The sequence below is a fragment of the Anomalospiza imberbis genome, chromosome 7 (genome assembly GCF_031753505.1).
Source record: "Anomalospiza imberbis isolate Cuckoo-Finch-1a 21T00152 chromosome 7, ASM3175350v1, whole genome shotgun sequence".
Taxonomy (NCBI): Eukaryota; Metazoa; Chordata; class Aves; order Passeriformes; family Viduidae; genus Anomalospiza; species Anomalospiza imberbis.
Window position 1 is genome coordinate 35361145 of NC_089687.1, and position 18291 is coordinate 35379435.

General features: G+C 41.9%; 1 protein-coding gene across 8 annotated transcripts in view; it reads left to right on the forward strand.

Annotated features, from left to right (window-relative positions):
- Positions 1-18291, forward strand: part of VWC2L (von Willebrand factor C domain containing 2 like) — a 405818-nt gene that overhangs the window by 156339 nt on the left and 231188 nt on the right. For all 8 annotated transcript variants that reach the window (XR_011001012.1, XR_011001011.1, XM_068196550.1 and 5 more), the window contains exon 11: positions 11550-11693. Coding sequence is in view for 6 of the 8 variants with exons in the window: in XM_068196550.1 (XP_068052651.1) it covers positions 11550-11693 (144 nt within the window). In the remaining 2 variants the exon portion in view is untranslated. The remainder of the gene's footprint in view (positions 1-11549; positions 11694-18291) is intronic.

An 18291-nucleotide genomic window follows, 5' to 3' on the forward strand; every position in this document is an offset into this window, starting at 1 on the left:
GAACCAAATCTTGGAGGTCTGTCTGTGAGATTTTGCTGACTGATTGGTACAAGCTGAGTTGCCCCAGTTCATCCACCACTTTCTCTATGACATCATTAGCTTTTTACAGAATAGATGGCATGATGACAACATTTTCTGTGAGTCTGGTCTCTCTCATGTCAAAAGTAAGCAGGCACCCCTCTCCTCATTCACAGTACACTGGCATCTTAAATGAAGCACTAATGTTTAAATGTGTAAAAAAAAATTACTTCAGACATGGTAATCTCTGGGGTTCAGGTAGTATTTGGTCATATTCTCAGAGGTCCTTCACTTTCTGTGGACTAGTATTTGTCTCCAGGCCAAAGTGCAGGAATATGGGCTTTTTCTCTTTCATGAACAGGCATGTGATGCACATGCAGTGGGACACAAAGTGGTCATGGCAGAATGAAACTGAGGTGTTTTCAGCTTTGTTGCGTCTCACACAGAATATGAGAAAAACACACATCTGTTTATAAATGGGCTCTACATTTCTTTCCATGGGAATGATGACTTGAAGTCTCTCAGCAATTTTGTCCCTCTTTTTCCTGCTCTAGAAGCAGGACTGTATTTTGCTCTAAAAGTCTGTATTTGTTGAGACTGATCTTTATCCCTCACTATAGCCCAGTGTGAAGGGAATGAAGACTAATTTTTGGAAGCAGGATAAATGGCAGCCCTTGAGGTTCATGTTGCTGTAACTTCGCAGTTGTGGGCATGGTTCTGTTTTCGTAAACATCATCTTTGCAGAAGTTCAGATGTTCAGCAAGACAGCACCACCAAACAAAATGGTCATGGAGGGCTGGAAAGTCTTGGTACAGTGTGGTAGTGTGTTCCAGGAGGTTTAGGAAGCTCTGCCAGGGGAGGTTTAGGCTGGGTGTCGGGAAGGGGTGGAGGGTCAGGCACTGGACAGGTTCCCCAGGGAATGATCACAACCCCACGGCTGCCAGAACTCCAGGAGCATCTGTACAATGCTGTCAGGCACAGGGTGGGATTGTTGGGGTGTCCTGGGCAGGACCAGGGGTTCACTCCATGATCCTGGTGGGTTCCAGCTCTGGATACTCTCTGATTGTTGGCTGACAGCAGCCAGCTGCTTAATAGGCTAAATCCATGGCACAGCAGAACGTTTAGGTTGTTGGGACTGTCCTAAGATTTAGAACCACTTTGGAACATAAATCTAGGGTCTGTAAATAGCAGGAGGTGGTGCCAATGGCAGTAGAGAGTGAAAGTGCTAACAAAGGTTAAAAACTGAAATCTGGAATCCTGTTGTTTTAATTTGGATATGGCTCGGGAAAAGGCATTTTATTCCAAATATGCTTTGAATTGAACATTTGTAGCTTGCATGACTTTGAGTCTTCAGGGGTTTGTTTTGTAGTTATCAGTAAGTCATGAAAAACATTACATTTTAAACAGAATGAAGACACCTTTCAGGTAACTCCTTTCAGAGAACTCCTGCAGCTGGGCTGTAAGGCTCCCATAGGTATCCGAGCAACTCATGAGTAGCAGCAGTCATTTTTATATGTAGCGCTTTTATTATTCCAGACTCTTCTGTCAGGGTTCTTTAATGCATCTTTATAAAGGCTAGAACTTCCTCACTTAAGCATTTCCATGTTACAGTTTTTGGGTCTAGGAAGAGGTAAAGCAATATGTAGCAGCTGGCAGAGTCCACCATGAAGATTGTTCTGTGTGTGGCCAATGTTCATTACAAGGAATATTTTCAGGGCTTTGTCAAAATGTAAATCTATAAATTCAACACTTGGAATATGTCTTCAGTTTTTTTCCCCCTCTGGGAGTGTCCCCCAGAATGAGTCTCTATTTCTTCTATTCCAACTTCTTTTTCTCTGCACATGCTGGAAGTTGAAGGAAATTCTGAGACCTATGTCTAGTTTTCATAAACTTATGTGGATCTGGGCCTCTCTAAGGTTGTTTTCCAGTTTTGAAGAGCTTTGCTTTCTACTTTCTTCCCCGCACTGCCTATGGACAGCAAATGGGGAGGAAAGATGGGAAGAGAATTTGCCAAATATGCCTAATATTGTGTAGCAAACTTTCTAGAAATTCCATGGTCTCCAAGGGCTTGGCTTTGCCCAAGAGGGTAACAATTTTCTGTGCGTGATTGTACATAATTCCATAGCAGAGCTAGGAACTGCAAACAGAAATATGACTTGAGTCTCCTAAAACAGCGTTCAAATCTCACCAAATATTCAGAAATCCTTAAACTCATACTGCCTGTGAAGATTGATCCATAGGAATTCTGAGCATTCATATGGCAGAATATGGAAGAGTCAGTCTATAATTCTCTTAAGTCAGTGTTTTCTATGGATTTTTTTCTCTGGTGTAGTAACTAGAGTTTAATATGCAGCTGGCCTGATTTTAAAGTAAAATTCTACACAAAAAAACCAGGATAATTAACTATCAGAGCAATTTAGCAGAGGAAATGGCTTTTCCTGTACTTAGGGTTTTAAAATGTATTGTGTTCCTTTCTAAAGGATGGGTTTTAATACAAACCAATGTAGTGGCTTGGGCCAGGAACTCTTGGTTGAACTCCACAGACTGCGTTTCAGTTTGGGAATTTGCTGAGGAAATCAGTTCCGTTCAGTGTTTTCATTAGCAGTGAGGAGGATGGAATACAGAGTAGCTTATAAAGTATGCAGATGACACCAAGCTGTGAGGATCTGAAAATGCTTTTCTGTATCAGATCAGAATTCAAAATAAACTTGGCAAATTGCAGAGATGGTCTGAAATCAAGATGAAGCAAGATGAACACTAATTAAGTGAAGTGCCACATGATATATTTAGGAAAAAGCATTTAGATGCACAAATTCGAGATAGGCAATACCTGTTAAGAGGAAAAACAGGTAACAAGGTCTACAGTACACTGCTGTTGCAAACTAAGGAAATTAATTCTGCAATGTGTGAAGAGGGATGCTGTGTCTGTAATGTTGGGCAATTACTCCAAATTAGGGCTGGTGAGGTCTGAGTTGATGTGCTGTATCCATGTTTGGTTTTGACTTCTAAAAAGCCTCTGGAAAACTGCCGAGTTAAGACAGTGTTAGTAACAACCATCTGATACATAAAGATCTTAAGACAAAAGGGAGAGGGAAACTTTCGCCTTATTCCTGAGTGAAAAATTAAGGGAAATTTTTGCTATTTGCACTCACAGTGATGAGGGTTGTGTTTTAAAAAAAACACTTTTTGAAGCCTGAACCCCAGAGAAAGCCACCTAGAGCTGCTGTAGAAGCTGCTTTTCAAGGAGAAGTTATACAAATCTGTGCTGGGTGTACCTTCTTCAGCCCCAGGTGGACGAGGTGATGCCTTTCAGCGCATGTATCTGTAACTCTGTGCAGGAGATGAGAGTAGAATAAACAGCGTGAAAAATTTTTCTCTTGAAATGTCCTGGAAAAGTTGGAATGGCCGCTTTTAGTGGGGAAAGCTTTCCACCCCGTGGGGCAGACTCAGCACAGCCTTGTGGGGCTGCAGCTACTTGGAATCATGGAACTAGAGAATTTCTGAAGCCAAAATCCTTTTCTCTCTCATACACATACACCTGGTTATGGAGAACACTATTTATAGCTGCTGACTTTGCTTCTTAGTCCTAACTGTGAAGAAACTATTTATTTATTTAACTTTCTTCCCACAAGAGTTTCCATTAATTCTGTTGATGGAAGCATTTTTCAGCATTACGATAGTGAAATAAAGCAAAGAGCATTAAACCCTTCTGTGCCTCCAAAAGTGAGAAAGAAACACTGGCAGGAAACTGACCTTGAAAAGGTAATGTTTTGGTTACTTATTAATTTAGAAATCTGAGTTAGTTTGATGCTCTAATTACAAGTTATATTTTTATATATTTTCCTTTATCAGCCTTGCTAATTCAACAGAATTTACCAACTGGCAAGTTTCAAGTACTTTTTCTTCCAAACTCTTTTATATCACAACACTGCTCCTAATCATCTGTGAGAAAGCTGCCATGCAACAGAAGACTGGGAATTGCTAACAGTAATGATGGAAACTAATTCAAACCAGGCCACAGGTAGAAGCTTTTGTGAAAGCAATCTGCATCTTTTCAAGCTGGTCAGGCTAGAATAGCCTTTTAGAAAAGCAGTCCCTTTCATTCCAAAGGAAGCCCAGCCATTATCTCTCTACCCAACAAGTACCTAAGGCACAGGACAAAAAAGGGGGAAACAGGGATGTGTTGAGTAGGGAAAGCGTTAGCCAAGTTTGCCAACATTGCCCTTCCCTTTCCTTCGCTGCCCATGGAGTGGTTCACAAGCAGAGGTGGGGTGAAAGCCCGCAGGGCACTTCCTTTGCCAAGCTTTGCCCATGGGCTGAGCCTGTTTTCTGTGTCTCTGCCCTGCTGCTCTGGAGTTGTCCTGAGAGTGGCGATCCCTTCTGGAGCTGCAGATCCCAGCTAATCTCATTACAGTGCTATTCTGGATGCTGTGATTTAATGCTCCTTTCACTAAAAGAAGTGATGCGGCATTTTTCATGAAGGGATAATAGTAAAAGGTGAGTGACGGGCAGTGTGAATCATGGCATAAATCATTTCAGGCGTGGAAGTGCAGCTTTCACTCCAGAGGAAAGCTATTAGGAAAGGATGTCAGTGTTTTAACTTTTTAATTGCATCTACTTGTTTGTTGCTCCTCTCATTCTTTTTGCTTTTGGCTTAATTATTTCTCCCTAAAGTATGCTGCTTACCTAATAAGTTGACTAAGCTTGAAAAATTGATTCAAATACAAATTAAATAAGAGCTTGTGAGCTACAGTTATAGCGAGCAGCTCCTGAGTTAGCTGGTTTCTTTAATAGCACCCTCAGTCTTACCAGAAATACCCCAGCTATGTGATCTGTCTCTTGTTCTGTTCTCAGCTTTGTCAGCATCTAAACTTTATGGCAATTTAAATAAATTTTAAAATCAAGCCAAGCCCCAGCCCTAGATTTTGCACTGAAAATAAAGAGTGGCTCTCTCTGTGGAGGGAAGTAGTTTGTTCCTTGCCTGCTGCTCTGGTTTAAGGCAGGTTTGAAGGGAGCTGTTTCTCTAATGTGTCACAGCTGATGTTGTAGACAAAGTGATTTTTTTTTTTCCTGTGGCCAGCAGTAATTATCAACAACCTTGTAAGCACAATCAAAGGAATGAATAAGTAAAGATTCTCTAAGAAGTAGTTTAGATTCGTGCCTGATGTTATTTACAGACATTCTAGATAAAAAGCTTGATGTTAGCGTGCAGAGGTTTGCAGTACACAAGACTATAATGACATAAACACTTTGTACGTTATTACATAGCTTCTAGAAAAATCCTTTTGCCCTGATGTGATTAAGAAATCAATCTTAAACAGGATTATGGATGTTTTTAAGTTAATATGCTGTGAAATTGGCACTACTACTGGTACTGCATAATTCAGGAATATGCGTGTGTCTTTAAAGGATGAGACCTCTGAAAACATGTGGACCACCAGCATAGTTTTGACTCTTTCTCAGATTTGATCCAGGGCCAAACTTTGTTGTAAGAAGAAGATGATTTTATATTGGCATAGCATGTACACAGTCAGATCTAATGCAATAAAACCTGGGTAAGTTACAACACTCCGTTAAATTGATGCATTTTGATAATTGCACGTGGAGTGGTTAAACAGAAAGTGATCAGAGAACACCACAAAATAGATGTTCTGAATTTATCACAACTGTGTCTGTATCAGGGACCTAGAGTGATGTGTTTAATACAATTCTTTTTGGAGGCACTTTATATTGTAGGGAGAGTCCACTTAGTGAAGTTGTTTCTTTTTGAGAGGAGAACTGGGTTTGCCAAGTTAGAAAGTGCGTGAGTTTATTCCACTTCACAGGAATAAATATGTTTGCTGCTGCTCTGTAGCTGGGAGTGAAGATTCTGTGTGCATGGGGACTAGAATAAGCACATAAACTCGACTGTGAATTAGGAAGTTGCTTGGCCTCTGGAGATACAAGTTCAAGTCTCTGGAAGACTGTTTGCTCATTATTTGCTGCGGTGGTCTGCTGGCCAGTCTAGAAGGTTAACTTCAGGTATGTTGAGATTCTAGCAAGTTTTCTCCCTCCCAGATCCTGAGTCGTAGGAGCTTGGGAAGCTGCCAGGAGTTTCACCAGACAGGATAGGGTTTTTTAAGCATTGCTGTGACTGAGATCTATCACTGACTTCCAGATGGGCATTTGCATAAACTAAACAAAAGATAGGAGTTTTGTGCTCTGAGTATTTTCCCCGTCGTACGATCTTTTATGTTTTTTTTTTTTTCCTTTATCCTTTTTTTTTGTCTGTTTTAGCTCTTATTTTCTCTGTTGAAAGCATTTTTCCCCTCTTCCATTTTGTCAAGAAAAGATGAATTTTAAGACCTCAAACAGGAATGCAAGCTATTCAGTTATGCTACAGTTGCATAATAAAACACTGAATTAAATGTCAGGGTTATAATTATTAGTGAAGAACACTATCAGGTGAGATCAGGTAACTCAAGCCAAGAGAAAAAAAGGGGGTAGAAATGACTACATTAGAGAGATGATGTTCAAAGAAGGCATGTTAGGATGAGTCGCAACAGGCAAAATGATTGATTAGGCTGTTGTGCTGTGTTTGGTTTGAATTTCTTGGCAGGTTCATCTTAGCTGAGAGCATTTGTCTGGCAGTTTGAGCCTTTTCCTTGGCCCGTGTGGCCGAGGGGCTCCGTGGGTCTGTGGGGCAGCGGCCGGAGCCGCCCCTGCCGCCCTCGGAATGCTGCTGCTCACCTTGGCTTCCCCCTTGGTCTTCCTCGTCCCCAGCCACCGTCACGTAGGTAAGGAGGGAAGTAAGGGATGTGCTGCAGCAGAGGGGTGATGTCCGTGTTTTGTGTCACTCCCTTTCCCCTCTGGAAGCCAGGGAATTCCCGTGACCGCCGCTGGCGCTCCTCAGCCCGCCGTGAGGGGAGGACGGGCCTTGCCTCGATGAGCTCTGTGCGCTGTGGGCCCATGGCGTTCGCTTCACCCGGGTAAAGGTACGCTCAGCCTGTTTGCTGTGGGGCTGAGGGAGCATCCCGATGCCTAGAGAGGCTGCCTGGAGCAGAGGCTAGGCAGAGCTAAAGGAATAAAGTAGGGATTCATTAAAAGGCCTTCAAAGGATACACCTTGGGCAGCACAAAAGCCTGGCTATGGCTCTGCCCCAGGTGGACCCTGAGTCACGAGTTTTCACACTTTTATGAGTATTGGTCCATTCATATTGGTCCTAATTGTCCAATTCCAGCTCCAGGTTATGCAGTCCCATCCTTCCAGTTTGCTCTCCTCAGTTTGCTATTGTTTTACACTTTTTGGGCCTGAAGCTGCAACGGTGTCCTTGGTTCTCAGGCTGCCAAAGGATTGTTTTGTCAAACTAAACTGTGAGGAGAACTTGCTAACACTTTATATGAAGTTTAGAGTTATATACTAATGCAGTCCAAAATCTGGAAAATATGAAAGCTAAAACTTAAGGCATCAATCCCACAGCAGCTGTCCCTGGGCCCAAGCTGGGTGGCGGCGGCGGAGTGGCAACTCAGAGGTGAGCGGGAGCGCCTTGGTGGCAGCTCAGAGGTGGGAAAACATGGTTAGGTTGGGCAGGTCACACATCCATTGCCACAGGAACTGTTCCTAATGCTCTGGTTAATTTGTCCTTTGTCTCAGCACAACTGGCTCATGTCCAGCAAAATCAGGCCTGGAATAAAATTTCAGCTTTTACAAACTCTGTAGATTTTTAGGGTGCAGTCCAGCAATATAACAAAGTATGTGCATGTGAACAATATCACTGATTTCAGCGGGGCTGTTGATGCCCTCTTATTTATATATATTTGGTCTTGTCTGAGGCTGTAACCAGTAGCCATCCTCTGGAATTCGGTGCATGTCATGTCCTTGCCTCCAAAACCCACCTTGATGGCAGAGAAAGAAATATCAGCAATCTCCCAACAGTTTCCACTATAAAACCAAAGATTTTTCAGCTAGCTGGAACTTCACCCAAATATAGCTGCTTAGCCCAAAATTTCCTGTGCTAGGTATGGTGAGCAAGGCTGATTTTTTTATGTAAGAAAATGTTGGCTGAAATCTTTCTGTCACTAGGAAAAATGCATTTGAGGGTTTTTTATAATCTTGCAGGAACTCTGCTGCTGTCATATTTTGGAGCAGGAAATGCAGCAGAAGAGCTTTCTGATCTGAAAGCAGCTACTGGCATTAACAAGAAACCTCTTTGCCAGTACCCGGGAATGCAAATAAATTTGATCAAATCATGAAATTCTAAAAATTAGGTAGCACAAGCAATATTCAGCACAATGCTATATCAGAATTTGGCAGCTGAATGCTGTCTATATTAAGAACATATTTTTCTGTATAAATCCTGTATGTGAAACCATAGAAAACTGGATTTTGTCCTTGTTTCTGCCACAGAGAAACTGGGTGAGGTGGGATAAGTCACTTAGGAGTGACTAAGCTGCTCATTAATTTTGCATTTTTCATCCTCTCAGTGCCTAATTTTGAGACAATTTAGGTGAGGTTTTTAGGTGAGTTTTGTGTGTGGAATAACCAGTCCCTCTCCTAACCATGATGGAACCCATGTACGTGGGTAATACCTGAGGGTGTGCTGAGAGCTGGGAGAACAGGCTGGTCATGGTACATTGGTTCCAGCGTTTCAGAAAGCCTGGTGCCAGGAAGTTTTCCTCCACATGGATCTGAGATCTGCCCTCCCTCAAGTTGGTGGCTGAATTAAACCCCCAGCTGATGTTCCTCAGGCAGCTCTGGGTGCAGCACTTTTTGACCTTTTTGGTTTTGTGTGATGTGGTCAAGTGTGGAACATCCTGAGACTGAAAGTATTTTGCATGTGAAGAAACTGTATTTTTATTTATGACTCAGTCAAAATAAATTAAAATAATCGATGATTGTTTTGAAAGCAAATTACTGGGAGTACTATATATCTACCATGGCAAGTGCGGAAGAGATGAGAATGTCTTATAATGCCAGAGTGAGTTGTGTAAACAAGGGTATTTATATACTCAACAGCAGCAAATCTCCGAGAGGGCTTTTTGTTGGGTTTGTTTTTTTTCCTTGGCTGAGTCTCCACGGATCCCACTTTATCCCAAAGGAGGAGGAGGAGAAAACTAATGTTCCTATCACACATGTTCCATTATTGATTTCCATTCCAATCCACCCAAAGTCTTCTCTGCTGGAAATAATTAGACTCTGTGAACAGAGATGAAGCAAAAATCTATACAATGCTGGATTGCCAGAAATGAAGACAAGGGTGCCTAATTAATGCTGCATATAGAATGCCTTTTGGATGAATGGGCTTCCCTTTCTCAGAAGCAGCTCAACAGCAGTTGTGTCACAAATTTGCTGTTAATTAAATGGTGTTCACTGTGTGCCTGTAAAAATGGCACGGAGGAAGAAAAACATTGGACAGCAGCAGCATTTTACAAAAGTTCTGCAATTTAAAGGGAAGACTGTGAAAAACAAATTTGCAGCCTTTGTACAGACAGCAAGATATTTTCTTCCGTATGAAATTCACTTTATGGATTTTCCCAAAGCTCCATAGGAATGTCGGGTCACTGCAGAAGTGTGAGCGTTTCAGAAGCTGGACTGGAAGTGTGGTGGGAGGGTTGAGGGTAGGCAGAATGTTCCTGGGACCTGAGGCAGGATAGGTGAGGGCACAGCTGGAGTGGCCAGGGCGTAAGGATTGTTCAGGAGGAGTCAGGGTCTAGAGGAAGACACCAGGTAAAATTTTCTCTGCATGAAAGGTGACCTGAAAGTGATCTAAGGCTGTATAACGCAGCCTGGAAACTGAGAAGGCAGATCTTTAGGAAGAGTGTAAGAGAGCTGATGGCAAGGCTTCACAACAGCCCCCGCTAAGAGCAGAAATATCCGGAGGGAAAAACTGGAGGGGATCTGAAGCGTCTGAAGCAGATTAAGAGAAAAATGTCAGCTGTGTGCACATGCAGATAGCAGCAGTGGGGTTGTTGGTGCTTCAGAGGTCTCTGTAGCAGAGGGATTCTGGGACAGCTCTTCTCGTCCTGTAATTTGCAGGCCACTGGTGCCTTCTCTCAGCCTTTAATTCTCTCCTTTTATCTCTGTTCCCCCCTTGCTCTTCTAGATATCTGTTGTGGCCAGTCTGAGTGATACAACTGCTCTTTGTGCATCTCTGGAGAATTTAAATAGCATCATTCCCTCCTTCTATTTTTTCCTATAAATGCAGAGGAAGTTTATCCTCTTTAGGAGAAGATAGAAAGCATTTTTTTCTAAGAAACTGGAGAATGAGTAAATCCCAGGCTCCTCGCTCAAGCAGATGAATTCAACTGATGAGTCTGTAGGAATCTTCCTAGGCTGGGCATTAAACTGCAAGAATAGATGTTTTCTGATGAAATTCTAGTTGACATAAATATATTTTAGCATGGATTTGATAGAGGGAATTACTTTTCCCAGTATAACCGATGCTGTGGCTCTGCTTTAGGAATTTTATTAAATAATTTGAATGCAGGAGAAAGGTACTAATAAAAAAGAGATTTTTATGACATTGTGCCTTCTAAGACTTCTCTTTTCTTCCCATTTGTGTGCTTAGCACTGTCTCTCTCTCTTGTCTCCTTCTGCTTTAATAAGAGTTTTTCTCTCCGACCTGTCAGCCCTGATGCACAGCTGAAATAGGTGCACACACAGGTTCTGATTTTTTCCCCATTATTGCAGTTTGATTCTGAACTCCAGATTTAATCTGTCTAAATAAGCCACTCCTGGGACTAAAGTCAACTGCTAGAACTTTTTGATGTTCAACAAATAGTAAGGCATTACAATGATTTAAATCAAATAACCAAATCCATGTGAAATACACTACTTGTTATCTTTCCAACAGATTGATTTTCTTCCCTGGGTCCATTTTAAGCTGCACTGCAGTTGCTAAATCAAAAATAAACTGAGGTTTCAGTCTATGGGCATGTTAAGTGTATGATTTCCATTACATCGCAGCGTGCTACATATTAAAAATGAAAACATGGAACACATTTTGAGTACAGAATGGAAATGAATGTTCTGACCTAGTCCCAGTGAATGGGTTCTAAAGTGCTGGCAAGGACTGTAGCTCCTGGACTGTAATTATCATTTGAGTTACTTCACAGTGGTAGGAGACTTTACACCTGTGGGCACAAGTGGGGACAGGCTGACATCGGTGCTTTTTGAAATTATTTTGGATAGGTGGGAATGTTAATCATGATAATGATGTTGATGCAGCTTCTAACCCTCTTGCATGTTTGTTAGAACATAATCTAACAAGGTATTTCAAACCATTGTTTGAGTGTTAAGTGGAACTTCAAGAGAGTGTGAAAACAATTCTGGTTTCAAAGAAATCAGTCCTGCTCTTTTTTCTTCAGCAGCAGCAGCAGCTCATCTCCACAGCATGTATTTGGAATTCTCATGAGCTTAGAGAGCATCACTCTTTGCTCAGTCCATCCATAATCAGGCTCCTGGGCCTATTGCCCTGAGTTAAATGGATCTTATATATTTCACATAAAATGGAACTGGTACAGAACATAACCTGCCTTTCTTTTCTCCTGCAGCTTGGCTTTGCACCCCCGGAAAAACATCGTGCTCACCGGCGGCGATGACCGCCTGTGGAAGACGTGGGGCTTCCCTGCCGGGAACATCCTCCTGACAGGGGAAGGTCACACGGATTGGCTCTCAGGCTGCTGCTTCAGGCCCAGGTCAGTGCCCACAGTCCCTGAACTGGCCCTGCTCCCCCCTGGAGCTCCCCATTCACTGGCCTGCTGTGCTGCCTCTCTGTTCTCAGGGGGACCCCGCACTCTCTGCCGACTTCCCAAACACGTAGATAAAATGTTCCTCTGCCTTTCACAGTGTTGACTTAAGACTGGTTGCTTTTGGTATTTTGTACATCTTAAACTCAGTCCCCATAGCAGTGCACATAACAAGGAGTAATAAGCTTTTCAAGTCTTGCTGTATTCATTTTCTCCCTGTTCATGCACTACGGCAAACACAGTCCTATTATTAATAATACTGAAAAGTTGACTTCTTATATTATTCGTTATTTGTCATATGACTAAGAATATTTGGGTTTACCTAGAGAATATGAGCTTTCCTGCTCTTTTATCTTATGGATTTGAAGCTGAATTAATAAATGAAAGTGGAAAATACAAATTAAATATTTAAGTTACAAGGTCATGGAAATAGGGCAAACATGAAGTAGATTTTTTTCATCTTTCTGTTGAAAAATAGAACACCATTACTCTCAAAACTAAAATGCATTTGATAGGGCTGAGCTTCTATATGTTGAAATTGCTTTGCATCAGATTTGTGAGGCAGCATTTTAAATAGAGTTCTTTACTGTTAATATAATAAAGGTCTGCCAGGCTATTCACCTGAGGCTTGGTTATACAAGGAGCATTATTAAGCCTTCAACCTTGTATTTTCATTGTGTTGATTTTATGAAGCAATATTAGCTCTCTTCTTCATGAGGAGGAAATGTATCCTATTTAATTCCATGGTTCCTCCTGATTTCTGAGTTTGTAATGAGCTACGAAAGGCACACATAGTCCTCAAAACACAAGAAAATCCCCTCCTTCTTTTCAAAACCTCAAGAACCAGGAGTCACGCTTTTTGGGATGAATTAAACATGCACTTACTCTTCTCATGCATCACTTTCTCCTAAGAAAAACAGGCTTTTTCTTAAGATGCTTGTGTTTTCACCATGTTCTCTTTTTCATGTGTATATCCTTAGAAATAATTACATTTAAAAGAAGAGGATAGTATTTAACTTATAATTGCACATAATACAGGAGGAGAGAAATGGAAGCTTCAGCTTCTTGTTTTAAGGTGGTAGGAAATTTTATCTATTGTTGCATGACAGGTTTCAGAGTTTGTGAGTGCTGGACATAGTTTAAACTTGCAGATAAACAGAATACTGCCTTTTCCTCTTACCTGTTGTGAATATAAAATTTAGCACAGGTGAAGAATAAGAAGAGCATGTTATCATTTATGAAGCTGCTGGCCATACTAATCAGATTTCGATAATGCATTGTTACCATGACACCCGCTGACTCAGAGACTCAAAGCTATTTTCTCATTAGTCTTTGACCAGAATACAGTCCTTTCAATAGGCTTTCCTATTTCTCATTCAATTATTGAAATTAAAATGAGTTGAGGTACATCATTATTCTCTTGCGTTTTAAATTGACTCCTGCTGAATGCTCTGGAGTGATTCAAAAGCAGTGCTGTTAAAATATTGTCTTCTGTTACTGCATAAAATACATAATGTGACAGAATACATTTAATCATATTTTAAATTTTTTAATTTTTTTTCTTTTTTTAGATAGGAAACTTTTATATATCTGTTTTTCTCAGAAGTAAAACCAATTAAGTAAAAATGAAGAGTTCTAATAGATTTTTTTTTTCTTTTTTCTGGAATCAAATGTAGATAACTTCTAGTTTTGTTCCCAGTTTAAAGATTTGAAATTATGTTCACCCCAGAAGTGGAGAAGAAAAATATTTTTGTGCCTCTGGGCTACTAAATGGTGACCTGTGTAGAACTTCCACAGTTCTATAGTCTTTCCTGTTTGTTGTCTGTGAGATCACTTCTCCTCTGTGTTTCTTCTCTGTCTGTAAAATCAGGTTTAGAACAACCTCCACCTCTGGTGTGAGAAGTGTTCTGTGTGCAGCCACACGAGTCTGCTGTCAGATCACCTGGTACAGCGTCCTGCAATAACCCACACCCTGACAAAATGGCTCTAATGATTTGAGGAGAGCTGTGATGGGCATTTAACTGATGCCTCTGCGCATACAAATGACTTAAAATCCCAGAAATCTGGGAGTGCGTGTGCTCACAGAGTATTACTTGAGCAAGGGTCCTTTTCCTGGTTGCCTCAGTGCCACCACTGTGTAAATAGGGGTAAAGCTGCCAGTATTGAAGGTGGTTGGGAAGATCTAGAGACTTGAAGTTAAACTGCTGTTGGGTTTATATATCCTCAGTGTCTCCAAGAGCCAAGAGAGAACTGGCTCTAGGAAGTAGCAATACCAAGGTAAAGGTGTGTTTTGGGCTCTGGACCAGGTGTTAGAGAAATGAGGATTGTCCTTAGGAGCTTTCCCAGGACTGATGTACCACAGTGTCCTTAAGCATCATCACAGAGCCTTAGGGGCAAAGAGTTGTTGGATAGAGGAATCTTCCCCCCCACGCCCCCACTGACAGTGGGGGGAAGATTCCCACAGTGATTTTGGGCTGAAAACCACCTCTCTTTCACTTGTGATCAAAGCAGGGTGAGGTGAGACTGTGCTGAGGCTCCACAGCTGCCGCTGTGTCGCTCCTGGGTCGGCACAAAGGGTCTGGGTGCCCCATGAGTTCTCCCTACAGTGGCTCCCAGGACAGGGCATGAAGGGCAGCAGCCTGGCTTTGTGCATGTGAAGAGAGCAGAGCAGCTCTCTGCACATCTGAGAGTAAAGCATTGCCTTAAGCTTTTAAAAGAAAAGTAAAACTTCAAACAGGTCCTGTCATCTGCAGCGTGCAGCAGCTGGGAGGAGAACAGTGCTTCCTTCTTTGAAACTCGGGTGACACCTGGTCAAACTTCAAAAAAAACAGTGTTTTTACTCTGGTCTGGCTGAACACTGCAGATGAATTAGCTGTTTCAAGCTTCTGTCACCGTTGAAAAATATAATGTTTTTCAGCTTGCCTTTTCTAGATGTGAAGGAATGAGGGAGTCAAAATGTCTCCTGTCACAGTCATACACAGAGGCTTTGTGGTAAGAATCTGGAGAGCTGGGAGAGCTGTGTAGCGCACCTGTGGGTGCCAGGTGACTCCAATATTTGAAATAGCAAACAAAAATCTCCATCTTCTGCCAGTTTCCAGAATAAGTTGAGGATGTTAATGCTATACCTCTAAGGACCATACTCTAATTACACGAAGATATTTCATGGCATGTACTAGATTTATTTATCTTTGTTACTAACCTTCCTGGGTGACTAAAGAATCAAGCTCTGCAGCATAGCAGAGGTGTGTTCATGTCTGATAAAATCCCAGTGAACAGTAAAATATTATATTCTTGCCCTGCATATGGGTTGGTATAATACGTATTGTCCTTAATATATTCATAAATATTAATCAAGCCAACTCTTCTAAAATGTTTGTAGCCCTTTTCATGCAAACATTGTCTGGTTCTGTGGAATACAATGAATTTCTGAACTGAAGTACAAACTGTAAGTTCTTGAAGCTATTTAAAACTTACATGGAAAGCTGTCAGGTTGTCAAGTCCTTTGTAATGTCCTGTTCCCCTAAGAAAGAAGCAGAGTTTTTGGTGTTCCTCAGTTACTGAGGAAAGAAATCAAAACTGTTATCAAATTATTATTATTATATAAAAGTTGCTACAGCACTTACTTTTACCTGCGTGGATTTTCTCTAAGTTCTATTGCTATTGGAAAACCTGGAGGCAGTTATTGCCTTCTTGATAATTAATAAAAAAACTAAAGAAAAGATAGAATAAGTATGTTCATGCAGCAAACATGCAAATAAAGGCATGTAATGTTTGATCCCCTAAAAGAAGGGTGTCCCCAATGAGGGGAGGCAAATGAAAGATGAAAGAACAGCCCATGTTCTTCCAGAGCAGAGGCAGCTGTGGGTGGTATTTCTCAAAGCTGGAGGAGCTGATGTTACTCAGATGGAAACCTGTGCATGGATAGAGGAGAAAGACAAGCCTGTGGAGAGAGAATTAGCAGAATATATGGAGGATGGATGTGAGCAATTGGAGAGAGATTGAATGAGCTGTGGAGGGAATGCAACTGCAGGTGGGCTTGAATTCACACAAGAAGCTTTTAGGAGAATTCTGTAGCACATGGGAGCAGGCTCTGGGTAGCTGAGTGCTGTGGTGGCCTCTCAAGACCAAGTCCAAAATGTTGTTGACAATCCAGAGTGGGGGAAAAAGAACCAGGATAATGCCCAAAGTTTTCAAAAGCAGTGTCTGATAAATATGAAATTGTGTATGTAAGACTCCATCAGGAGTGGAAGATACTTTCTCATCATATAAAAATTCTCAGAAAACTTTCTTATTAAATCCTCTTAAAAAGCAAATTCCTAAGCAGAATTGAAGTCAGAATAAACTTTGAAAGTGAAATTAATTCTTACTCAGGTAAGCCCCTAATTTTATTTTTTACATAATTTTCATTTTTTTTTTTTATCTTATCATTTGTGAAGAAGCTATCCAGAAATGACTTTGTGTGGGAAAAGGACAGACTGAAAAGCCCAGCAGAACAGTAATGGAGGGAGGGGAGGGTGTGGAGAAACCTCTGAGCAGTGATGGGAGCAAGGGCCAAAATTCAGGAGGGAGGGCAGTCCCAGTAAGGAGAGGCAGCTGGGTTTGATCCAGCCAGGCTCAGATGTTCTGAGGCAGAAGGCACAGACTGACACTGCTCCTTGCTCCCTGCATCTCACAGGACTCTGTGCTTGGAGGGAAACATTGAGGAGCAAAAATCAGACTTGACAGCTTGGCAGGTCCAGGCAGCACTTGTGATTTTCTCAGTAGACATGCCTTTGTAGCTTGAGAGCCCAGAGTGCTTTGATTATCAAGGTGAATTACAAGGTGTGCTGCTTTATTCATCCCCCACCTCTGCTGCTCTTGGCTCCCCACAGACTGTGCTGCTGAGGAGTGTCCCAGTCCTGGGAGCTGCTGATGCATCAATCCACACACCAATCTTCTTGACAATCATAATATCCTCAGATATCAGTGTGTGGTGAGAAACATCTGCAGGGTATGAAGAGTCACACAAAATCTGGCACTAAAGATAAATGTCTGCTTTCTTAGTTACAAATTGCAAATATCTTTCAAATAGCAGAGATGGTATAAGGCCCACAAAGCCTCAGCAAATGAAAAGCACTTGATGACATACAGAGAAGAGTAGGTTCTTTAGTCACAGTAGCAAGATAATTTAAAATATTCCACTAACATCAAATATATTTCTCCTTGTACTTTAATAATTCCTAATGCCATTCTTCGATTCATTTTTATGTCTATGAAAAGAAGCAGGAATTATCTATTATGCCATTTTGTTTAATGTACTGGCTTCCAAGATTTGATGCTGTAGTTATTTGGTGAAACTAGGGGGACTTACAGAACAAACAGTCACTGCTGAATTTATGATTCCAGGATCTACAAGATGTTGCTAGAATCTAATGTCTGTTTGTTTTAGTGAAATGCAGAAGCATTTGTCTGCATGGAAACTGTAATTTAACATTAAGCAGTGGGATTTGACTATACTACTGCAGACTCTTTCTTAGAAGAGATCTTCACATATTCTTTTGGGCTCTGCAAAAAATCTGTCCCCAGGAAGAAATGAAGAGAAGTTTGGAGTCAGTGATTTTAAAGTGTTGGTTTTTATCACCCATCCTTCAGAGCCACTGCCCAGGCTGGGTCAGCAGTCACACCAAGGTGACACTGTACATGCAAGCCAGCAGAACCAAAGGAAGCTCCTGAAGATGCTGAAACAGGAACAGGCTGGAAATTTGGCTTCATCAGGGACCGTTTCAAACCCCATTATGGAATAGTTTCAGCAGTGATATGCTCAGGGACCCTCCTGTTTGTCGTGCTCCAGATTGCTTTTCCAGTGGTGTAAGAGTTGTGTACACTTTTGTGGGATTACTGCCCAATCCCACAACATTTACACAGGCCCTGCACCTCCCAGATAATTCCCTGTGCAGGCACTGTATGGCTCTGCAATGCACTTCCAGCTGCTCAGGTACTTCTAGAGGAGTCGAGTACTGAGCACGAGCTGCCTAGGTGGGCAGGAGATGTGCAGCATATCCCAGGGATGTGTTCTGTCTGCATTTCAGGGAACTGCTGGGTTCATCATGGACAACACAGAAATCCTGGAAGTGGTTTCATGATCAGTCAGAATTTAGATTACGTTAGGGTTCCATTAATTGCACCTTTTAGCTGGAGGGCGAGAAACTGAAGCAAGGCAGAACTGGCCCTGGTGGGAGAGGCTGCTCAGGAGCTGCTGTGCACACCTGGAGCCAGGGAGGAGGAGGAGGAGGAGGAAGGGAATGTCAGCTTCACCCTCCTGCCTGGCCACTGAGGCAGCCAGAGATACAGTCCTCCCAGGGAAGGGATTTGGAGATTACTGGTAATAAAAGGTCCATGGACAGTGAGCTACAGAACACTTTCTCTGCCGGCTTTGGAGTTGTCAATGCTGAGTTTCACACTATACATTAAACAAGGCTGAGACTTGAAAGCCACCAACTCCCCTCCAAGCATTAACATAAAAAAGAGTTGTAAGACTCAGGTTAATCACAAAGGTCTCTGGTGGCTA